The 25,600-nt window shown below is 43.2% G+C and overlaps 1 protein-coding gene across 4 annotated transcripts in view; it reads right to left on the reverse strand.

The window, feature by feature from the left end:
* Positions 1-20,163, reverse strand: part of ahctf1 (AT hook containing transcription factor 1) — a 96,177-nt gene extending 76,014 nt beyond the window's left edge. For 3 of the 4 annotated variants that reach the window (XM_072580454.1, XM_072580453.1, XM_072580451.1), the window contains exons 1-3: positions 19,942-20,163; positions 5,508-5,636; positions 2,524-2,777 (exon numbers count right to left, since the gene is read on the reverse strand). In XM_072580454.1, coding sequence (XP_072436555.1) covers positions 2,524-2,777; positions 5,508-5,628 — 375 coding nt within the window. In that variant the 5' untranslated portion in view covers positions 5,629-5,636; positions 19,942-20,163. Of the gene's footprint in view, positions 1-2,523; positions 2,778-5,507; positions 5,637-16,293; positions 16,397-19,941 lie in introns of those variants that run through there. The other variant, XM_072580452.1, reaches the window with a different exon arrangement.
* Between the last annotated feature and the right edge of the window lie 5,437 nt (positions 20,164-25,600).

Genomic DNA, 25,600 nt, shown 5'->3' on the forward strand with positions numbered 1-25,600 from the left:
CATTGCCAAAAACACAAACACAAATTGCTAACTTATATCGCCATACTTAAATTCTACTTAAAAAAAATTTATGGAACGACAGGCAAGACACACAAAGATGGGTGGAGAGGGAACAAAAAAAAAGGTCAGCGATGGACAGTTCAGGCACTAGTCCAGATTATGCATAATTGGATGCTTTCCTTCAGTTCGTTACGACTCTGAGGGCACAAGATTATGAATATATCAATTCACTAGTTGAAAAATCACTCTTTCGATGTAAGAGGTTTTTTTTTTCTTTATTTCTTTTAACTGCAAAGTTTGCAGAGACAGCCATTTACTGAAAAATGGCAAGCAAAAACAGCTATCAGATCTTCTGTTATCTCTCTACACAGGAGGAGGGAGAGAAATTCAGGTGCTTTCTCTTTACAGACTTGATGTTTCTCCTGCATCGACCAAACAAAGCTGTAGCTATTTAACCAAATAATTACTATCCTGACCACTCCCGAAAAAAAAGTACAATATCAAAAAAAATTGTCCTCTGGGTAAAACTACACCTAACACACCCATAGAGTTGATGTGTTGACTGCAACATTTTAGATACAATTTAGAATGAATTCCAGTAAACCACTTACAGTCAGAGTCATAGAAGGGACAGCATAGAACCAGACCCTTTGGTCCAACTCATCCATGCTGACCAGATTCCTAAATAAATCTAGTCCCATTTGCCGGCAATTGGCCCATACCCCTCTAAACCCTTCCTATTCATGTATCCAGATGCCTTTTAAATATTGTAATTGTACCAGCCTCCACCACTTCCTTTGGCAGCTTGTTCCAGACATGTGCTACCCTCCGCATGAAAAGGTTGCACCTTAGGTCACTTTTAAATCTTTCTCCTCTCACCTTAAACCTGTGCTCACCAGTTCTGGACTCCCGTTAAACCAGGGAAAAGACCATGGCTGTTCACCATTTCCATGCCTATGATTTTATCAATCTTTATAAGGTAATCTCTCAGCCCCTGATGCTCCATGGAAGATATCTCCAGCCTTTTCAGCCTCTCCTTATGGCTCAAACCCTCCAACCTTGGCAACATCCATGTAAATCTTTTCTTGACCCTTGCAAGTTTCACAACATCCTTCCTACAACAGGGAGACCAGAAGTGCATGCAGTATTCCAAAAGTGGCCTAACCAATGTCCTGTACAGCTGCAACAGGACCTCCCAATTCCTATACTCACTGCACTGATCAACAAAGGCAAGCTTACCAAACACCTTCACTATCCTACCTACCTGCAACTCCATTATCAAAGAACTATGAACTCGCACTTCTTATAACTAAGGTCTTTCACAATTTGGTTTAGAACAGTATCTTTTCCCATTTTCATAAACTCACAATTCAAATAAAAAGGGTTCTTTCATTCAAATATTACAGAAAAAAAAACTGAGAAGGTACGAGAACAGAATAATAAAAGTGAATAGATAACTATCTTTATAGCAAACATCTTTTGAACAACCAGATTTTGAATAATGTCAAGATGCAACCTTTTAAAAAGATCAAATCTTATTTGAAACATATCCATCAGAACATATATGCCTCAGCTTGTGGGTTTAAAAATTTATACTGTAAGAAATATTGAAATCGCATCTTAACAGTACTAATTAAAAATGGAATTCAAGTCTGACCAGAAATTAAGTTGAACGACACTTGCTTCCTGACTAAACGCTGGTAACATGGGACATTTCGAAAGCCACTAAGTTTCAGGTATGGAATATGAATAGGGTTTTATTATTTACTTCAATAGTCAAAATGTAGATGGACAAGATAGGTAAGGGAGAGAGATGCAGAATCTCAAACCAGAGTTGTTGAAGGAAATGTCTAAAATTGGGCAGATAATTGAAAGTAGGTGGTACATCCATGCACCTGCTAACCTTGTTTTTCATGGCAGAGGTGAAGAGTTTGGAAGGTGCAGTAAAAGAAGTTTGGTGAAATGATGCAGTACATCTTTATTGTATGAACAATACCATTGAAGAAACTGATTGTTTTGGGCGCTTACAGTACTAATCAAGTAGGTTGCCTTATCCAAGATGACATTAAAGCTCAAGTTTGCCTTATTCAGACAGTGGAGAGCATAGCGTGCACAAGACTTGTACCTTATAGATGATACAATTAAAGGATGCCACTTGCTACAGATTACCTGTAAGGTAAACTGGAATACATGTGCAATGTTAAAGATTGTCTACTTCACATGCAAAGCCTAACGTAAAGAAAGTAATAACGTAAAAGAAGTTCAAATCAATTTGGAATAAAACAGACAATGCAATAGTCCTGACTCATATGGAGAAGGACAGGACTTTTCCTTGCAACTAAAGGGTTATTAGTAACTATTGCTTAGCATCCAAATGGCATCAATGCAAAAATTAACATTTTTTTCTTAAATGGCAATGGCATAATTCATTAAGGCTAAAGACTCTCATTAGGCATAATTCTAATTAATGTATTCAGTTGTAAAGGGAATAAGGATTGTGGTAAAAGACATATTAAAACATACCTTGCCAGGGAGAAACACTGATTTAACAACTCTGGATACTGCAAGGTCGTAAAGGCAGAGGATGCTACCTTCAGATTCTTTTAATCCTATTAATAATCCAGTTCTTTTCAACCAGCAGAATTCTTTTACAGCCAGAATAGTTGGGGGTTGTTCTCCAACTCCACGGAATCTATAAGCTGAAAGTCGTTCACCTGTGATTGAGTTAAGCAGCTCTAAATGAGCGCCACAAGCTAGCCAGGCCAATCCATTTCTACCTGAAAGAGAAACACAAGCAAATCAATACATTTATTCTGACAAATAAAAATTTCCTTTAAAACCTTAGTGAAACATTCTGATCTTTGAAAAAGAGCATATAAAGTCAGAAAACTAAAATTGTAAATGTCTTTTAGGAAAGGAAACTAAAATGTACCAGATCTGCCCTATCAGACTTCAGACACAGAGTTGCTAATGAGATATTCTTTTAGCAACAAAGGAGATATCAAATGTATTGTCAATTAAATGCTTTAAGACAGTTGCACAGAAATCGGCTAACAGGTGAATCAGTACCTAAAATGCTGAAACTTCATCTTGTATCATATGCCCCGGTTACACAATCTCTCCCTGTATTCACACTCACTGACTTAAAAGATGTAGAATGAAGTGTGGTGCTGACCAAGCCCAAGCTGTTGTAACACAATTACTAATTCTCTCCACAACCCAGTCAAAATGTTGTCTCTAAAGCAAAGCTAGAACTTTGGAATTCATCATAATTATTCAACGCCACATGCTTCATTTGCGATCCTTGTGCCAAATGCCTCTTATCAGAACTGTGCAAAACATTTGACCTCACCAATGAGCTTCGTTGAAAGGCATGTTTGCACATTGACAATTGGTTTTAGGTGAATCAAATCAGAATATATCTTGCTATAGTGTGCCTGAAGATCACACAAGATCGCTAAGCTCCATTCCCCCAAGATCTGGTTCAAATCTTAAAACTGAGATTGAATCAAACAGAATGCGCACAAATCAATATTCTTCCTCAGTCTTCTCAGAAAAGTTCAAAAGACAGACCTGAACACCAGACAGAAGCTCAACCTGAGCTACAAATCTTTTCAAAACTCACTAACGTATCCTGGTGGCTAGTTTCCTGCTGGTTTGTCTAATGTAATGTTTGTTGCAGTCCTTGGAGGGTATTTTGTATATTACGTTTGTTCTGCTGACTGTGGGTATGGAGTCCTTAAACTTCAGTAGCAGTTGTTATAGTAAGATAGTAGGAGAAAGTGAGGCCTGCAGAAGCTGTAGACCAGAGTCAAAGAGTGTGGCGCTGGAAAAGCTTAACCGGTCAAGTAGCATCTGAGGAGCAGGAGACTTGATGTTAGCTCGGAATGCAATAGTTAGGTGAAAGTGGGGGGAGATGGTGAGAGGTCGGAGCAGAGGATGGAGCGAATAGGTGGGAAGGAAGATGGACAGGTAGGACAATTCAAGAGGGCAGTGTCGAATTGGACAGCAGGATCTGGGATAAGGTAGGGGGAGGGGAGAGGAGGAAACTGGTGAAATCAACATTGATTCTACTTGGTTGGAAGGTCCCAAGGCAGAAAATGCAGCATTCTTCCTCCAATTGTTGGATGTCTAGGATTTGATGATGGAGGCGGCCCAGGAGCAAACACGGGAGGGGGAGTTGAAGTGGTTGGCCACAGGGCGGTGGGGTTCGTTAGTGCATATCCCAGAGGTGTTCCCTGAAACATTCTGCAAGTTGGTGTCCTGTCTCCCCAGCGTAGCGTAGACCACATCCAGAGCAATGGACACAGTAGAGGTGGTGTTTGGATGCGCAGGCAAATCTCTGCTGAATGTGGAAGGATCCTTTGGGGCCTTGGATGGAGGTGAGGGAGGTGTGCGGGCGCAAGTTTTACATCTCTTATGGCGGCAAAGGAAGGTGCCAGGAGTGGGTTGGTGGGGGTGTGGACTCAACAAGAAAGTTGCAGAGGGAATGGTCTCTGCAGAATGGGGAAGGAAATATATCTCTGGTCTGACTGTAGATGGTGCAAATGGTGGAGAATGGTGCTTTTTAATCAGGAGGGGTGGAAGGTGCGGACCAGGGGATTTCTATCTTTGTAGTAGGTTTGTGGGCAACCACGATGCCTGGGGGACAGAGTAGTCTGGTGGTCATCTCTGAAATGTTTTTGATGTATAGTGACTAGAACTAGAGTTCCCAGGAGTGTTGAGTTTTCCTCTTTTGGTCCGTTATGCAGGAATTTGCAGACTGCACTTATCGGATATCCGTTGTCCCTGAATACGCTGTATACTTGTTTCCCCTTGGCTTCTTGTGTGCATATTTTTACCATGACCAAAGTACTTTTGACATATTTATATATTCTAAACATTTCAACAAACTCACTACAATGGGTTAAGTTAGTTATATCTTGTGATTCCCAAGTCATCCTTGCATTTTTACCAGTTCAAATCAAATACAGGATCTTTGAATGTTTGCTGCAGCAATATAGTTACTTGTAAGGGTTGACTTGAGTTGAGCCGACATGGGAGCTTTAAAGTTACTGTGCAGTCACTTGGCTTTGAGGGAAATGCTAATACCTGCAAGCTACTAGGCAGCGCAAGTATCAATAAAATGATGCAACAAAAAAAAAATAAAAACTTTGCTCAATTCCTAGAAAGGTGTACCAAAAAAAGATGCTACCACTGAACACTGTTAAGAACACAATCATCGTCGAGGATCCATCAATAACTTGAAACAAAAGTATCCAGCAATGCTTGATAAAGGAAGGATGAGAAGAAACATCAAAATATATACAGTGTCATATTTTCCAGAAACACACTCCAAACTTTACTGTCAAAGCACACTGATATTCAGTGACATCTACTAAATCAGAAGGCGAGAGGGAAAGAAAAGAATGAATATTCAAAATTTAAAGTTTAAGAAAATGTAAATGAAAAAGTTGATAGAAATCAAACAAATAACGTTGTTTTAATTAAACTTTGTAATGCCTTACTTGCAGCAATTTTCCCATATAGGCCCTCATCTTGTGTTGATTCATCATCACCAAGAGCTTCTATGGTCACTTCTGGAAACTGCAGTAGACCACTGGTGACTTGGGCTGTTAGTTCACACATACTTCACTCTGAAATAGAATAAGCCAAATCTTAAAGGGATGCTACAAATCAAATACAATACTAAATTAATAGCAGAATTAGGTTACTCAATGGCTGATCTAATCACTCCACATTCCCAAGTACTTGGTAATATTTTACCCTCTCATCAAAAATGTACCTGTAACATCTTAAGACACTGGTCTAATTTATCCTCCTTTCAGCCCATCGAATCTGCTCCACCATTCAAATCACAGCTGATAAATTTCTCAACCCCATTCTTCCGCTTTCTCCACATAAGCCCTTGATACGCAAGAACCTCAGTCTTAAATTTACTCAATGACCATGGTCCCACTTTCTGGCTGAAGAAGTTTCTTCTTATCTCTGTTCTAAAAAGGTCTTCTCTTTACTCCAAGGTTCCTTGGGTCCTAGTCTCTGCTCTCAATGGAAACATCTTCCCAACATCATCTCTGTCAAGGTAATTTTGTATTCTGTATGTTTCAATTAGATCACTTCTCATCCTTCTAAACTCCACTGTGTATAAACCCAGAGTCCTCAAAACTTTCCTATGTTAAGCTTTCCATTCCTGGCACCATTCTCGTGAACCTCCTTCCTGAGTTATGGGGCCAAAATTGCGTGCAATACTCCAAATGTGGTCTGACCGGTGCATTATTGAGCCTAAGTACATCCCTCCTTTTATATTCAGGTTCTCTCAAAATAAACGCCATCATTGCATTTGCCTTCTAAACTACTGACTCAACCTGCAAGTTCTTTGAGAGAATCCTGGACTAGAACTCCCAAGTATCTCTGCACTTTAAGACTTCTGAATTTTCTCTCATTTAGAAAATAGTCCATGCCTCTATTCTTCCTACCAAAGTGCATGGCCTCACACTTTCCCACATTGTACTCCATCTACCACTGCTTTGCCCACTCTCCTAACCTGTCCAAATCCTTCTGCAGCCTCCGCACCTCCTCAATGCTATCTGTCTCTCTACTTATCATTGTATCATTTGCAAACTTAGCCAGAATGCCCTCTCTTCATTCATCTAAATCATTAATGTATGAAGTGAAAAGTGGTGGTCCCAACACTACTGAGAAGGACACTTTTGTCCCCACTGTCTGCTTTCTACTAGACAGCCAAACTTCTATCCATTTTAGTACATTGACACCATGGGCCCTTATCTTACTCAGTAGCCTAAGTGTGTTGCTGGGAAAGCACAGAGGTCAGGTGGCATCTGAAGAGCAGGAGAATCAACATTTTGGGCATAAGGCTTTATTCCTGATGAAGGGCTTTTGCCCGAAACGTCAATTTTACTGCTCCTCGGATGCTGCCTGAACTGTTGTGGTCTTCCAGCACCACTAATCCAGAATTTTGGGCATAAACCCTTCATCAGGAATGAAGCTGGTGGGCTGGGGGCTGAGAGATAAATGGAAGAGGGGTGGGGAAGGTAGCTGAGAAAGAGAAGGAGTGATGGACAGGTCAGGAGGATGGTGCCAGGTTGAAGGCTTCGGACCGGGATAACGTTTGGGGGGGGGGGGGGGGGGGGGTGGAAATGAGCAAGCTGTTGAAATCCACATTTATCCCATGTGGTTGCAGGGTCCCAAGGTGGAATATGAGACATTTTTCTTCCAGGTGTCAGGTGGAAATGGTTTGCTGGTGGAGGCGGCCCAGTTCCTGCACGTCCTCATAGGAGTGGGAGGGTGAATTGAAGTGTTTAGCGTCTGGGTATTCCAGAGATGTTCTCTGAAACAATCCACAAGAAGGTATCCTGTCTCCCTGATGTAGAGGAGATCACACTGGATGCAACACAGGCAGTAGTTGACATTGGTAGAGGTATAGGTAAATTTCTGATGGATGTGGAAGGATCCCTTGTGGTCTTGAGGGGAGTGGTATAGATGCAGGTATTCCACTTCAGATGGTGGCAGGGAAAGGCCAGGAGCGGGGTGTGGGCTGGTGGTGGGGGCGTGCACCTGATGAGGAAGTTGCGGAGGGAATGGTCTGTCCGGAATACTGCCAGGGTTTGGGGCAAGGGGGCCCATTTGGAGGTGGAGGATGATGATGCGATGTATGCAGAGATTAGTGGGATGGAAGGTGAGGAACAGGGAGGTTCTGTCCTTGTTGCGTTGGGAGGCGTGGGGTTCAAGGGTGGATGTGCGGTGGAGGGCAACCTCCACCACCGCTTACATCACATCGTCCTGTACCACCACGTACAAATGGACCCCACCACTAAATATATATTTTCCTCCACACCCCATCAGCATTCTGGAGAGATCATTCCCTATGTGACTCCCTTGTCGGGTCCACGGCCCCCCACCAGCCCACAGCTCACTCCTGGGGCCTTTCCCTGCCACCACAGGAAGTGCAAAACCTGTGCCAACACCATTCCGCTCACCTCTGCCCAAGGCCTCAAGAAGAGGAGATAGGGATATTGCTGTATCAACGTAGACATGTACATAATAGCGATCAAATATTAGGGTCTGAGAATATCAAGGACTTACAATTCTTGCTATTTATCGAATTGTTATGGAGTGATTGAAATGCTTTGGTTTATTGGTACTAGATTTATGCTCCAACGCGCATCCTCCCAGACTACCTCATATTCCCCCATGCTGTTGTCTTCCACTCTCATTGTTTCTTTTTATAGTGTGTTTTCTTATTTACAGACTTGCTAAGATCTATGATGGGTTTTTTTTTAAATTGTGTTAATAACAGTATTTAGACATCGATACATCATAAACTATTTAAATGCTGCAAACAAAATGTTTTAATCCAAAACTTGGGTACTTCTATCACCAGAGGTGTATGGTAACATGGTAATTATGGGAAAAGGATATTAAATGTACTTCTCACATGAAATGCCTCTAGTCAGCATTTTCCATCTTAGGCTGGCGTTTGCACTAAATCTATGCTTTGAACACTGGGATCTCAATTAGCACTACTTCAGGAAGTCAACAAGATAGGAGCTCATAACTCCTAATATCCAACTGTACCTACAACGTGTGGAATAATTGACAGGAAAACTGATCCTTTGCAGAGTATGCAAGGCCATTCCTCTCTTTGCTCCCGCACATCAGTTATTACAGGTAAATTCACAGGGCAGCTAATTTAAACACTAAGTGTAACTTGACACCTGTTTGCATAAAATAACGCACATTAAATTAGAGGAAACCTTCAAGACCATCGTTAACATCCTTACTGGGCTAAAATTCACAAAACAGGAACAACAAACTGCCATTTCTCGATGTCACAGTAGAATGAATAGTCAATGGGGACCTTCAAACCAGCTTCTACAGGAAAACAATACATACAGACCAAATACTGAACTACAGAAGCAATCATCCCAACATCCAAAAACAGAGCTGCATTAGAACATTTCAATAAGCCACCATATACTGCAGCACAGAACTACGTAGAGCAGAGGAAAATTACCTGAACAGCATATTCAAAAAGAAAGGGTAACCAATGAACACAGTACGCCGATTTCTCAGCAAGAAACTCAACCAAGCAGACAAAAAGCGCCCACTCTCCCCTACATCTTGGAAATGATTCGCCGACTACTCAGACGTCTTGACATCATGGTAGCCCACAAACCCACCAACACACTAAAACAACAGCTAATGAACTTAAAAGATACTATACAGACAAGCAAAATGAACGCCATTTACAAAATATCTTACAACTGCAACAGACACGACACTGGACAAACAGGCAGAAAACTAGCCACCAGGATACACTAATATCAACTAGCCACAAAAGGACATCACCCATTCTCACTAGTATCCTTACATACAGATGATGAAGGTCCCCACTTTGACACATCCATCCTAGGACAAGCCAAACCAAGACATGCACAAGAATTCCTAGGAGCATGGTAATCCAACCTGAACTCTATCAACAAATACATCGATGTGGACCCCATCTACAGCCCTCTGAGGAAAAGAGCAGGAAATGGCATCACCAATGTAAATAGGAAGTGGGACATAACACCAGCACTTCACCAGATGCTCACTGATGATGTTACCTAGCATGGTGATGAAATGTTGAAAATGAACTTTCCAACTCAGCAAGCAAATTTACATCCATAAAGCACAAACTTGGATATATTTGTTATAAATTATTAATAAAAGAATATGTCGCATTGCAACTAAAACTTTATGTTTTGAATTTATAGAACCATCACAGCACTGAACAGGGCCATTTGTCTGGTCTTTACTGGTTATCTGATGGAGCAATGCTTCTCTGCCATTCTCTTACCTGTTCCTCATAGCCTTGAAGTTTTTTTTTCTGATAATGGTTAAGTTACCTTCTGAACTTGCCTTCACTACACTCCCAGGCAACACATTCTGAATAGTAACTATTTGCTGTACAAAAATGGTCTTTCCCCATGGCACCATTACTTTTGCCAAGGATCTAGAAAATTGCTCTAACAATTGATCTCAAAACAGAATATAATGTTCAGTTAAAATCTGAGCGCCTTGTGTCAGAATCATGATATTTTCTTGTTGGTATACTTTTGTTTGACTGGAGAGAATGTGAAGGAAAGGAGGGATATTGAAGGGAGAAAAGAAGAATGAATTTATAAAACTAACCCTAGAACATAGAATAGCTTCTGCAATTTTACAAATCATGAATGTGATATTCATGAACATAGTATTCTTTATTTTCTGTTCTATTACAAATAAATTTTGTTACAGGCTTTACCTATGTATTGTCAATGTAGATTAGTGTTATTGTCAGAACTTCCTGCAGAAGCATGTTTTTTTGTTCTGAAGTAATTTTACGATGTATCCAAGTGTGAACAGAATATACATATTATCAATGTGATACAAACAAACATATGCATTGTTTCTGTTTGGAGTAGTGAACAAAGCGCATAAATAATGCACTTGTTTCAATTTTTTTGAAAGACACTGGCAAAACAGGGGCTGATAGAATCTGAATATTAACTACAGTTAAACCTGGATTATTTGTTTCAGCACACAATACTGCAGCAATGTTTTAGGTTTTTTTTGCTGGCACGAATGCCCTAGAAAGACAGCTAAGAACAAGGAGAAAACAGCACACTAATTGCTGTGGATAAATACATGTTTCTGAACTTCATATGTGCCTTATTCACATTCAAAATAATTCAGCTTGGCACATCAGTAAATTAAATTAGAATTCATAATTTGTAATAGTTTGACATCCAGTTAAATCTAGCCAGGAAAAACAATGAGAGATTAGACAACTTAATACAATAAGAGTTTGATGGTGCTGAGAGGAGTTCTCCCACCCAATGCCTAAAGCAACAGTTAACGGTCAGTCATCTTCTTCAGCAGGATGGAGAATGACTTTAACCTACTTTTAGATTAGTTTAGTTTTAGTTTACTTACAGTGTGGAAACAGGCCCTTCAGCCCAACAAGTCCACACCGACCCGCTGAAGTGTAACCCACCCATTCCCATACATTTACCCCTTTACCTAACACTACGGGCAATTTAGCATGGCCAATTCACCTGATGTACGCATCTTTGGACTGTGGGAGGAAACCGGAGCACCCGGAGAAAACCCACGCAGACACGGGGAGAATGTGCAAACTCCACACAGTCAGTCGCCTGAGTCGGGAATTGAACCCAGGTCTCTAGCGCTGTGAGGCAGCAGTGCTAACCACTGTGCCACCATGGAGAAGGAGGATGAGGCAAAATGGGAGATATTTAATTGGGGAAGAGGAAACTATGATGTGATTAGACATGAGTTAGGAAGCATGGATTGGGAGCAATTGTTCCATGGTAAAGGCACTATAGACATGTGGAGACTGTTTAAGGAACAGTTGTTGCAAGTTGTTGCATATGTCCCTCTGAGACAGGCAAGAAGTGGTAAGATAAAGGAACCTTGGATGACGAGAGCGGTGGAGCTTCTCGTCAAAAGGAAAAAGGTAGCATATATAAGGTGGAGAAAGCTAGGGTCAAGCTCAGCTCTAGAGGATTACAAGCAGGTGAGGAAGGAGCTCAAAAATGGTCCGAGGAGAGCCAGGAGGGGGCACGAGAAAGGCTTGGCAGAACGGATTAGGGAGAAGAGAAAGGCATTTTTCTCTCATTCCTCACATAAGTGTATGGTCAAAGAAAGAGTAGGGCCAATCAGGGGTAGCATAGGGAATGTGTGTGTGGAGTCTGAGGTAGGGGAAGCCCTAAATGAGTTTTTTGCTTCTGTCTTTACAAAAGAAACAAACTTTGTAGTGAATGAAACCTTTGAAGAGCAGGTGTGCATGCTGGAATGGATAGAGATAGAAGCTGCTGAATTGCTGAACATTTTGTCAAACATTAAGATTGACAAGTTGCCAGGCCCTGACCAAATTTGTTCTCGGCTGCTTTGGGAAACGAGAAATGCAATTGCTTCGCCACTTGCGAAGATTTTTGCATCCTCGCTCTCCACTGGAGTCATACCAGAGGACTGGAGGGAGGCAAATGTAATTCCTCTCTTCAAGAAAGGAAATAGGGAAATCCCCGGCAATTACAGACCAGTAAGTCTCACGCCTGTTGTCTGCAAGGTGTTAGAAAGGATTCTGAGGAATAGGATTTATGACCATCTGGAATTGATTAAATGCAGTCAACACAGCTTTGAGGAGCAGCTCATGCCTCACAAACCTTATCGAGTTCTTGGAGGATGTTACTAGAAAAGTTGATGAGGGTCGAGCTGCGGATGTGGTGTATATGGACTTCAGCAAGGCATTTGATAAGTTTCCCATGGTAGGCTCATTCAAAAGGTCAGGAGGAATGGGATACAGGGGAACGTAGCGGTCTGGATACAGAATTGGCTGGCCAACAGAAGACAGCGAGTGGTAGTAGAAGGAAAATATTCTGCCTGGAAGTCTGTGGTGAGTGGTGTTCCACAGGGCTCTGTCCTTGGGCCTCTACTGTTTGTAATTTTTATTAATGACTTGGATGAAGGGATTGAAGGATGGGTCAGCAAGTTTGCAGACAACACAAAAGGTTAGGGGTGTCGTTGACAGTATAGAGGGCTGTTGTAGGCTGCAGCGGGACATTGACAGGATGCAGAGATGGGCTGAGAGGTGGCAGATGGAGTTCAACCTGGATAAATGCGAGGTGAATGCATTTTGGAAGGTCGAATTTGAAAGCGGAGTACAGGATTAAGGATAGGGTTCCTGGCAATGTGGAGGAACAGAGGGATCTTGGTGTGCAGGTACATAGCCCTTAAAATGGCCACCCAAGTGGACAGGGTTGTTAAAAAAGTGTGTGGTGTTTTGGCTTTCATTAACAGCGGGATTGAATTTAAGAGTTGTGAGATCTTGTTGCAGCTCTATAAAACTTTGGTTAGACCGCACTTGGAATACTGCGCCCAGTTCTGGTTACCCTATTATAGAAAAGATGCGGATACTTTGGAGAGGGTTCAGAGGAGGTTTACCAGGATGCTGCCTGGAATGGAGGGCTTATCTTATGAAGAGAGGTTGACTGAGCTCTGACTTCTTTCATTGGAGAAAAGGAGGAGAAGAGGGGACCTAATTGAGGTATACAAGATAATGAGAGGCATAGATAGAGTGGATAGCCAGAGACTAATTTCCCAGGGCAGAAATGACTAACACGAGGGGTCATAGTTTTAAGCTGGTTGGAGGAAAGTATAGAGGGAATGTCAGAGGCGGGTTCTTTACACAGAGAGCTGAGAGAGCATGGAATGTGTTGCCAGCAGCAGTTGTGGAAGCAAGGTCACTGGGGACATTTAAGAGACTACTGGACATGCATATGGTCACAGAAATTTGAAGGTGCATACATGAGGATCAGTGGTCGGCACAACATCGTGGGCTGAAGGGCCTGTTCTGTGCAGTACTGTTCTATATACTACTCTGGTGGATCACATAACCAGAAGACACAGATGTGGCACATGTGCTGCTTGAGGGATTGGGTAATATGATTGTATGAAGATTTGTGCTTTCCAACATCTTATCTTCACGACTGTTTGGAGTCACACTTGGCACACTGGAAGATGGTCAAAGTTGTTGGAGGTCAGTCATCTCACCTTCAGGAGTCACTCAGGGTAGTGTCTTCAGCTGCTTCCTCAATGACCTTGCCATCACAAGGACAAAGTAGAAATGTTCACCAATGACTGCACAATGTTCAGCACCATTAGCAACTCCTCAGATACTGAAGCAGTCCATGTTGAAGTGCAACAAGATCTGGGCAATATCCAGGCCCCACTAAAATGGTGACCAGAAACTCAACTGAATGCATCATATGAATGTAGTGGCTAAAAATGCACATCAGAGGCGAGGAATTCTGTGAAAAGTAACTCACATCCTAACTACCTACAGCTTGTCCACCACTGACAATGTACAGGTCAGGAGTGAAATGGAATACTCTCCAATTGCCAGGTATGGATACCGTTCCAACAACCCAAGAAGCTTTACACCATCCAGGACAAGTCCACTTCATTAGCACATCCACAAACATCAACTCCCCCCTCCACCAAAGCATAGCAGAACAGTGTGTACATCTACAAGATGTACTGCAGAAATTTACCAAGGTTCCTTAGACAGCACCTTCCAAACCACTTCTATCTAAAAGGACAATGATAGCAGATAATAAGGAACAGCACTACCTGCACGTTCTGCTCAAGGCCACTCAATTCGATTTAGAAGCATGTCAATGTTCCTTCAATGTTGCTGTGTCAAAATCCTGGAATTCCCTCCTTAATGACATGTGAGTCAAACTACAGGATGCTAACCACAGCAGTTAAAGGTAACAGCTTACCACCATCTTCTCAAGGACAACGAGAGATGGGCAATAAATACTGGTCAGTCAGTGATGTCAACAAGCTAATTGAAACTTAAAGAACAAAGCATATGCCCAAATTCTCTTACGTGTTTGATGTACTCCCAAACTGGCCTTCACCATTTTCGTCAGTCACAAGTCATATCTGGGTCCCCCTGAGTCAGTGGGTATGGTTGACTGCCTTTTTGCCTTCTGAGGGAAGCAGAATTTCAAGGCAGAACTGCAAACTGGAAATTAAGGTTCAGTTTACTGGAGCAAGTGTGTCCAGCATTCCTATATGCTGGGTGCAGATTTGCTTGCTGAGCTGGAAGGTTCTTTGGAGACTTATTGATTATGTTACCTAGTATGGTGATGAAATGTCTGAAAACGAATCTTCCAGCTCAGCGAGCAAGCCTACATCCAGAAGCTCAACCTGAGCTACAAATCTTCTCAAAACTAACTCTATAATGCTTCAGAGTCTACTGCAGACATCTCAAAGTGCTACCAATAGTACCTCTGCAAAAGACAGACAACGGACAGAAGTATCCTCTCAACAAGCAAACTTGCCCATCATGGAGGTTTTAACCACTCTGCTGGAGGACATATCTTTCACATACCTGACAACCATACATGGATATACTGCACTAACAATACTATCAATTGCAATATACAGAGGAAATTAATGTTTCTGGCCATAGAGCAGCACACAGACTGCTCAAACTGTGGTACTGGATAAATATCCTTAAAATTCAGAAACTTGCTAGAAATGCATGCATATACTATAATATACAGAATTAAGGCTGCAGATCAGAAGCTGACACAAAGTAACCAACTAAATAGAAAAAGTTATAACTTCAAAAAGATACAACCAGTGTGTTTCAGAGTGGCCCCTGGCCTTATAAGCGCATTATCTTAGCTGTTTAAACTCAAAAATGTAACTGAACTCATCTTATTAGATGTCAGATCAAAACAAAATTGCAAAAGGTTTCAAATAATGTTATTTTGCAGTTTTGATGTGAGCACCAGTATTAAAAAAATTCTCAATGCAATGTCATATGTTACCACATATCAGTCTGTTTGGAAAAAACATTTAATTATACGTTAGGTGGCAGAATAAACTACTTCAGCAAACGAATGCAAGAAAATCAAACTGTTTTCAAACTACAAACTGAATACTTTCTCTACTCCTTTCTACTGCCATTCAAGCTGTGTTGATGGCTTATGTTTGAAGATCACCCACTGCAGAAGATCAGTTTGGAAAGTTTGGGGATTTTTCAAAAGTTCAACCTAGGCATAATCAAATGTGCACTTTGTACACAGCTTTTCTTTCCCACTTGGATACTAAGGTGAGCTATCATACATTTCCAGGACACACTTTCCATTTCAAATCATCAGCATATAAAAAAATTTTTTTTTTTAATGCTCATAACCTTGTTCTTTCATTCTCACACAACAGTATTACATTTCACACATGCACACACATACACAAAGCAAGAAACGTAGCTGGTCAGAACACAAAATTGACAGCACTGTGGAGTATTGTGCAAGTTGTTTGTTTCTTATTTAAGGAAGAGTGGAAATTTATCAGAAACAGTTCACAGAAGGTTTATTAGAGTAATACAGGAAATTAGTCGGTTGTCTTGAGGGAAGGTTGGACTGGCTGGGTTAAATCTGCTGGGGTTCAGCTCAAATCATACAAAGATCTTGCAGGATCATGATAGAGTGAATATGGAGAGAATGTTTCCCCTTGACAGAATCTAGAACTAGGAGGTCACTGTTTTAAAATTAGAGGCCACCGATGAGGTGAAATTTTCACTTACAGATGGTCATTAGAAATTGTAATTCCCTTTTTCAAAAGGCACATAGAATCTTTGAGCATTCTGAAGTCAGAGCTAGATAAATTCTTGATGAGTAATATTTGAAATAGTGGAGCAATCGGGTCAGTTACCTTAATGAATGGTGGTGCAAAGTCGAGGGGTCAAGTGCTCCATGTCTCTAAGTATATTTCAACAGGATCAAAACCAGAATAAAAGTTTCTTCCTTCAAAAAGAAGAGTTTGTAATCAATGTAAAAATGCCTCAATTATGACCAGGACTTCTCTGACAATATCTAGAAAGTACATTTATATAATTGAGGCAAACTTTCCAGCTTTGCACCGCATTCTTGAACTTCTCCCACCTGACCATCTTCCTTCTCAACCCCATCATCCCCCACCTGCACCCACCCCACCTTCCTGATGAATGGCTTTTGCCAGAAACATCGATTTTCCTGCTCCTCGGATGTTGCCTGAGCTGTTGTGCTTTTCCAGCATTACACTATCCACTCTAATCTCTAGCATCTGCAGTACTCACTTCCCCTCACCTGCATTGACCTATCGCCTTCCTAGCTATTTTGCCCCTCATTCCCACCCCCTCCTACTTATCTCAATCCCTTTGCCAACTGCTCCCCCCACCGACGTTCCTGATGAAGGGCTTATGCCCAAAACGTCGACTCTCCTGTTCCTCAGATGCTGCTATGCTTTTCTAGCGCCACTTTTTGACACTGACTTTCCAAAGTGGAACTGGGAGGATACTGCATTCTGCAGATGATTCAAACTTTCCTGAAAATATTAAAACCAAGACTGATTTGTCTGCCCTGAATATAGGTAAAAACAATGACTGCAGATGCTGGAAACCAGATTTTAGATTAGTGATGCTGGAAGAGCACAGCAGTTCAGGCAGCATCCGAGGAGCAGTAAAATCGACGTTTCGGGCAAAAGCCCTTCATCAGGAATAAAGGTAGAGAGCCTGAAGCATGGAGAGATAAACTAGAGGAGGGTGGGGGTGGGGAGAAAGTAGCAGAGTACAATAGGTGAGTGGGGGAGGGGATATAAGGTGATAGGTCAGGGGTGGGGGGAGGGTGGAGTGGATAGGTGGAAAAGAAGATAGGCAGGTAGGACAGGTTATGGGGACAGTGCTGAGCTGGAAGTTTGGAACTGGGGGGGGGTGGAAATGAGGAAACTGTTGAAGTCCACATTGATGCCCTGGGGTTGAAGTGTTCTGAGGCAGAAGATGAGGCGTTCTTCCTCCAGGCGTCTGGTGGTGAGGGAGCGGCGGTGGAGGAGGCCCAGGGCCCTCACGTCCTTGGCAGAGTGAGAGGGGGGAGTTGAAATGTTGGCCCACAGGGCGGTGTGGTTGATTGGTACGGGTGTCCCGGAGATGTTCCCTAAAGTGCTCTGCTCGGAGGCGTCCAGTCTCCCCAATGTAGAGGAGACCGCATCAGGAGCAACGGATATAATAAATGATATTAGTGGATGTGCAGGTAAAACTTTGATGGATGTGGAAGGCTCCTTTAGGGCCTTGGATGGAGGTGAGGGAGGTGGTGTGGGCGCAGGTTCCTGCGGTGGCAGGGGAAGGTGCCAGGATGGGAGGGTGGGTTGTAGGGGGGCGTGGACCTGACCAGGTAGTCACGGAGGGAATGGTCTTTGCGGAAGGCAGAAAGGGGTGGGGAGGGAAATATATCCCTGGTGGTGGGGTCTTTTTGGAGGTAGCAGAAATGTCGGTGGATGATTTGGTTTACGCGAAGGTTGGTAGGATGGGAGGTGAGCACCAGGGGCATTCTGTCCTTGGTACGGTTGGAGGGGTGGGGTCTGAGGGCGGAGGTGTGGGATGTGGACGAGATGCGTTGGTGCTGGTGTAATTACAGAAAATAGACTGTTCTACGTAGCCAACAAAGAGACAGGCATAGCTGGGGCTCATACGTGTGCTCATAGCTACCTCTTTGGTCTGGAGGAATTGGGAGGATTCGAAGGAGAAATTGTTAAGGGTGAGCTCCAGTTCGGCCAAACGAATAAGTGTGTCGGTGGAAGGGTACTGTTGGGGACGCCGGGAGAGGAAAAAACGGAGGGCTTGGAGGCCCTGGTCATGGCAGATGAAGGTGTAGAGGGATTGGATATCCATGGTGAAGATGAGGCGTTGGGGGCCGGGGAAACAGAAGTCTTGGAGGGCGTGGGTGGTGTCTCGAACGTATGTGGGGAATTCCTGGACTAGGGGGGATAGGACAGTGTTAAGGTAGGTAGAGATGAGTTCAGTGGGGCAGGAGCATGCTGAGACAATGGGTCGGCCAGGGTGGTCAGGCTTGTGGATCTTGGGAAGGAGATAGAACTGGGCAGTGCGGGGGTCCCGCACTATGAAATTGGAAGCTGTGGGTGGGAGATCTCCTGAGGTGATGAGGTTCTGTATGGTCTGGGAGATGATCGTTTGGCGATGGGGTCATGGTCAAGGGGGCGGTAGGAAGAGGTGCCCTAGAGTTGGCGTTTGGCTTCTGCGGTGTAGAGGTCAGTGCGCCAGACTACCACTGCGCCCCCTTCATCTGCTGGCTTGATGGTGAGGTTGGGATTGGAGCAGAGGAATTGGAGGACTGTGCGCTGCGACGGTGAGGGGTTGGAGTGGGGGAGACAGGTTGAGGCAGTTAATGTCCCGGCAGCAGTTGGAAATGAAGAGGTCGAGGGCAGATAATAGGCCAGCGCGGGGTGTCCAGGTGGATGCAGCGTGTTGGAGGTGGGCAAAGGGGTCCTCGGAAGGTGGGCGGGAGTCCGGATTGTGAACAATCTCACGGGAGTACTAACTGCAGATAGTCGCTGATTTGCTGTTTGTGGGATCTTTCTGTCCACACCTTTATTTGCCTGCACACTGCATACAGTGAGCAAAAATCTATTTAAAACCAGGCGTCAAAACACAATAAAAAAGCGAAATTCCTTCTCAATACACAAATCATGTTCTGACAATTTCAATGCGATATATGTTGACAACGATCTTTGCCGTCAAACTTCTCCGCGCAAGACGGAATATTAAAAACGTTCCGCTACAAAGAACAAAATACAAGCTCAACAGGATTCGATCACTGCTGTTCGTTCCCTACAGTCGACCGACATTCGGAGACCAGTTCACGGCACAGATTTGTTCTACGCGGAGGACATGCAGCTCCGTGTGGATCCACTCAAAAGCCCCGACACCGTTCAACTGACGCTTCTAACACAACGTGGGTCTGGTCTTTATTCAAAAGCACAACGTGCAGATTTCGTCTACAGCAGGACAAATCCCAATACAGCATTCACAAATAAAGTGGCGGAGGCGGGAACAGGCTGGGCTCCACTCCCTGAGGACTTTATCACCATGATATGATTTACATGTGTTAATAAATGGGGATCATTGCACTCGGACTATCTGACACACGCTGACTATTCAAAGCGAGATGAACGGGAAGAAGGCAATTGCTTCTTTCTCTTTTATATCGATTCGATTAAAATAACTTCGAGAGGGCAGGTCTCCTCAGGGACTCTGCACGCTCTGCAGACTCCAACTCAAATCCTTACGTTTTTCAGGTCCTGTTCAAAACGCTAGACATGCTCAGGGGGAAGAGGGGCAGGGGAAGAGCCGGGCGTGCGGCGGGGCCTACACAGCAGTGACTCACTCGCCCTCCAGTCTGGCCCAACGCGATCGAAGGTGGGCCTCAGTCGCAGGCCCACCATCCCCCGCCAGATCCGGGGGTTTGGGAGTGGGGTGGCTAGGTGATGAGAGCGGATCCGGACAGGCGTCTCTACACCACGGCGCCTTACCTGCGATCAGATGCGGCAGCCAACACCGCCTCCGGGATGATCCTGTCATTAAATCCAAGGCGCGATGGCCCTTCCACCGCCCTCTCCCTTCCCCGGCTGATTCTTTTACCAGCGCGGTGGGGGCTGTCTTTCCGCGCTGAGCCTCTCCTCGTTCCCTCAGCCCCAACCCCTGTTTCTTTACCCCCTCTCTCTCTCTCTCTCTCTCTCTCTCGCTCCCGCTCCTTTCACTTTAACGTCAGCGCCATTTCCCAGCTGGGGCTGCGCAATCCCCTCCCTCCCACCCACCCCCGCCCCTACACTCGTCTGACGTCAAACTCTCGCGGGAGCCGCTGACCGGGAGCTGGAATTCCCGCCCGCATTCAAAATACAGCGGTTAGGCACCGCCCCGCTTAACTTTATTTAAAACCTGCAGAGTCGACGCCTGGAGGACAGGGACAGTAGTAAATAGTCGTCGTTTGAGGTCTTCGTGAAGGCAGGAGAGTAAAATGGTATCTGATGAGGATATGTTTCTGCAGCTAACTCGTGTTTGATTGGTATTTTATCAGCGGTTTTTTTTTCCCCTCTACGTATATACTCATTGCCCGAATGGACAATGAATCTTTATTGCCCTGAAGAGAGTGCTGTTTGTTTTCTTAACCCCATTTTACCTTTTGAGAGATTCGAGTCAACCAGCGCACTACAGTGCTGAGTCATTCGGATGGTCTTTCGCTCACTCAGAAATTGAGTTCCGTGTCATTCTTGATTCCTGTTCTGAAGCATATGAGGAAAAGATTCTTTCGTTAAGCACCTGGAAAACTAAAAGGTTTTTTTTTCTAAGCAGTTCTCAAGATCTCACTTCCTCCCACGGATGTTGAGATCCTGGAAAACATGGACTTTTTCACATATCTTGGGAACCTATTCTTAGCAAAGAAAAACATAACAATAATTCATCATTGCCGCTGATGTGTAGTCGAGCCTTCAGCAGTTGGATAAGGATAACGTGAGGACCGCATCTAAAGTGCAAAACCAAGCCATAGTTTACTGGGCAGCAGTGATCCCTGTATTCCTATATATTCTGGAGACTTGGAAAATATACAATGTATAGTTCAAAGCATGTGAGGACTATCATCTGCAATGCCTTCACAAGAGCCTCCAGATTATGTGGCAACAGTGAGATACTACAGCAGTAGCCTCTCCCGAGACAAAGCTCTGAGACACTGAACATCTCTGATGAATGGAAAATATTACCAGATGCTCAAAACGACTGATCTATTCAAACTCTGTCATGGCAGGAGAATCCCAAAAGAACAGAAACACATTATGTCCTCAAAGCACCCCATGAAATATTAAACATACCCCATGAAAGTTTTTGACTTATGACCAATCAAAATAAATAAGTTTCAGTCAGAAGGCATTGAACATATCCAAAGACTGTCTGGAGTGTCCATTGGTGAGTGTGCACAGATCTCGAAAGCATCTCCTCTGCCAACCTTTCAAGCACCATCTGTCCCACGTGACTGAGTCTATTGATCATGAAATTGATTTTGCAACAATCTCCAAATTCACAAATCAAAGTTTAACAATTCATTCTTGATGTTAGGGGAAATAGGCTGGACAGGAAAGTTCGGCATTTGGGACAATCCCAATAGTTTCACCATTATAGATACAAATTTCTTATTTCCAGATTTACAAGACTAACCAAAACTAAATTCCCCAGTTTATGTGATAGAATTTGAATGCCTAGCTACTCAGTTTGGTCTCTGGATTACTAATTCAGTAACATAACCACTTTCCTCCATCCTAACTGATGTAACTGAGTGGCTTGCTTGGTCACTTCAATGTATGTTTTATGAGCCAATCGTGTTGGTGTAGGACTATGAGTCATGTATAACCCAGAGTTGCTGACAACAGAGTATTTCTGTCCCTCAAGAAAATTTTATTGAGCTGTTTAGATTTTTAAACCATAATCTGATGCTTCACAGTCAGCAGCAAAATGCTGTGGCATGAGAATTAACTGATAAGCAAAGTAAATGCTATGTCAGACAGTCTCGGTGGAGAGGGAAACAATTAATGAATTGTTTGGTAAATTGGTAAGGACGTTAACTCCTTCCAAATACTACCTGACCTCAGTATTTCCAGCAGTTTCTTATTTAAATTTATATTACTTAAAATCCACCTCTACTTCTAGACATTTCTTTTACAACATCCAAATTCTCAAATTACCACTTGAGTTTTTAACTCACCTTCTCTGGAATACTAATTTGCTGGTTAGACTACACTGCTTGCCAACCAATTAATTGCTTTTTGAAAAGTCCTGGTTGTTGTTTGTGAGGACAGCACAGCAGTTAATTTTCACGCAGCATGATTGCACAACAAAAGAGGTGAATAAAAATGCAAGTTCTAATTGTCACAGTAGCTTTTAAAGCAAGATATTTTCTAAGGTGCTTCACAGAAAACACATGCTGATATGGCAACTAGAGTTTCTGACCAGCTCACTTTAAAAAAAGAGGTGTTTCTAAAGAAAGAAAGAGTAGTGAATAGGTTTTAGCAGTGAAGTCCTGAAAGCCTTGCTACTGATGGTGTGGATGAAAGGAAGGAGATTGCCCAAAAGTGAGTGGATACTTGAAGGAGGTTACAGTGGTAGGATGGAATGACAGAGAAATTTAAATAAGAAGATTTTAAATTTGCAACATTGAGTCAAACCAAAGTAGGTAAATTGAGGACTGGTGCCATGGGCAAGCAAGACTTTGCAAAAGACAACCTACAAAAAGCAATTACAGATTACGGGGGATGGTTAGCAAAACACTGGAGAAGAAGCTCGGTTGCAAACAGCACATTCAACCTGATTGATTGGAGAGGACAAAGGAATGGGTAACAGAAATGAATTTTATAGCCAGGTCAATGGCAATCATTGATTCTCCCTATGTTGCACCAGAGGAATTTAAGATCTATTGAAGAATGAATGTCTAATGGTATAGAAGGAATAAAGATAGAGTTAGTTGTCTGATTCAAAGTGAAGTTTGATCCTGTTTGTAGATGATGTCACAGAGGGACTGTATGTAAATTAGGAAGCCAGGTATATGAATATATATTTGAGTGACTTTAGAAATGAGGGTTTGGGTTGGCAAGAGACAATGTGCTGGCTCCATTTAGATAGGTAGCAGGTTAAAGGAAAAAAGGATAGGAAGAAATTACAGAAAGTGGGGAGTAGCTTAAAATTTGTTGATGAAATCTATAAATTACTAGTGCTTTTATAAACTACAAGACCTCAAACAACTGGGATAAGTGACCGTTAATTTAGTTTGAAGGTAAAAGTGGAAATATAGTTTTTGTCAGCAGAGAATGTGATTATAGTGACAGTTTAAAGGAAAGAAGTGATTGTTCCTTGGAGAAAGAATATTTGCATTTTAGTTGAAATTGTAGCCACAAAGGGAGGGTGGAGAGGGATTGAGCGAATAGAAATTGAGAACACATGGGGAGAGGAAAAAAAAATGGAGAAAAGACTGAAGTCTTTGTGTGTGCAAGGTCTCTCAAACAGCAACCTATCAAAATTGCCAGGTGATCTGTTTTGGATGAACGGAATCGACGTTTCGGGCAAAAGCCCTTCATCAGGAATAAAGGCAGTGAGCCTGAAGCGTGGAGAGATAAGCTAGAGGAGGGTGGGGGTGGGGAGAAAATAGCATAGAGTACAATGGGTGAGTGGGGGAGGGGATGAAGGTGATAGGTCAGGGAGGAGAGGGTGGAGTGGATAGGTGGAAAAGGAGATAGGTAGGTAGGACAAGTCCGGGCAAGTCATGGGGGCAGTTACTGAGCTGGAAGTTTAGAACTAGGGTGAGGTGGGGGAAGGGGAAATGAGGAAACTGTTGAAGTCCACATTGATGCCCTGGGGTTGAAGTGTTCCGAGTCGGAAGATGAGGCGTTCTTCCTCCAGGCGTCTGGTGGTGAGGGAGCGGTGGTGAAGGAGGCCCAGGACCTCCATGTCCTCGGCAGAGTGGGAGGGGGAGTTGAAATGTTAAGCCACAGGGCGGTGTGGTTGATTGGTGCAGGTGTCCCGGAGATGTTCCCTAAAGCGCTCTGCTAGGAGGCGCCCAGTCTCCCCAATGTAGAGGAGACCGCATCGGGAGCAACAGATACAATAAATGATATTAGTGGATGTGCAGGTAAAACTTTGATGGATGTGGAAGGCTCCTTTAGGGCCTTGGATACAGGTGAGGGAGGAGGTGTGGGCGCAGGTTTTACAGTTCCTATGGTGGCAGGGGAAAGTGCCAGGATTGGAGGGTGGGTTGTTTGGGGGCGTGGACCTGACCAGGTAGTCGCGGAGGGAATGGTCTTTGCGGAAGGCGGAAAGGGGTGGGGAGGGAAATATATCCCTGGTGGTGGGGTCTGTTTGGAGGTGGTGGAAATGTCGGCGGATGATTTGGTTTATGCGAAGGTTGGTAGGGTGGAAGGTGAGCACCAGGGGCGTTCTTCCTTGTTCCGGTTGGAGGGGTGGGGTCTGAGGGCAATGGTGTGGGATGTAGACGAGATGCGTTGGAGGGCATCTTTAACCACGTGGGAAGGGAAATTGAACACTCCACCCTCTCCACCCTTTGCCTGAAAAGTCGATTTCGATGCTACTTGGATGCTGCCTGAACTGCTGTGCTCTTCCAGCACCACTAATCCAGAATCTGGTTTCCAGCATCTGCAGTTATTGTTTTTACCTTGTTTTGGATGAACACTGACCAGAATACCATAATTGTCTATTCCCGTTTTAACTTCATCCTGAAACAATGCAGTGATAGCTTGAATAACAAGCTGAAATGGACCTTCAATTTGCAACAACAATGTGAATACAAAAATCACCCTCGGTGAAATAAAATGTCTAGACCATTAATAAACTAGAATTTGACACCAAGTCATATAACAGGATTTTAAGGAACATCTTAAAGAGGAAAGGGTGCTAGAGAGACAGAAAAGTTTAGAATATGAGGTGAGCAAAAGAAATTTTTACTAAGTCTAAGACTTTTTTAAAATTCATAGATTCTGACTTCACAGACATCCACTCATTTGTAAGGGGGAAAAACTTACCATTCCTCTCCTGTCACTCCCTAGATGATTTGATTATATATATTCTTTGATCAGCAGTAAAATTGTTGCATGAATTAAATGTTACATAGAGTAAGCAGTAAGTTCAATTGTATACTATCATGTAATGTAGCTATAATGTTAGCAGGCAATTAAATAGGTCAATTTTTCTATCTCGTCTATAAAACAATCTAATTAAAATTATAATGCAAACAGAAAATGCTGCAGGCACTCAGTACGCCAGTTAGGATTTGGGAAAAGGGAAATGGAGTTGACAGCAGAAGCATAAAAAGTCTGGCAAAGCAGAGATTATGCTTTCAAGGTGAGAGGTGGAAAGTTTAAGGGGGATACATGCGACAAGTACTTCACACAGAGGTTGGTGGGCATTTGGAATACATTGCCAGCAGAGGTGGTAGAGGCAGGCACGGTAGATTCATTTAAGATGCGTCTGGACAGATACATGAGTAGCTGGGGAGCAGAGGGATACGAATGCTTAGGAATTGACCAACAGATTTAGACAGTACACTTGGATCGGCTCAGGCTTGAAGGGCCTGTTCCTGGGCGGTAAATTTTCTTTGTTCTTCCGTGACCAAGGAATGTGGTAGAAGGGCATAAA

This window comes from Chiloscyllium punctatum, chromosome 11 (assembly GCF_047496795.1).
Source record: "Chiloscyllium punctatum isolate Juve2018m chromosome 11, sChiPun1.3, whole genome shotgun sequence".
Lineage (NCBI taxonomy): Eukaryota > Metazoa > Chordata > Chondrichthyes > Orectolobiformes > Hemiscylliidae > Chiloscyllium > Chiloscyllium punctatum.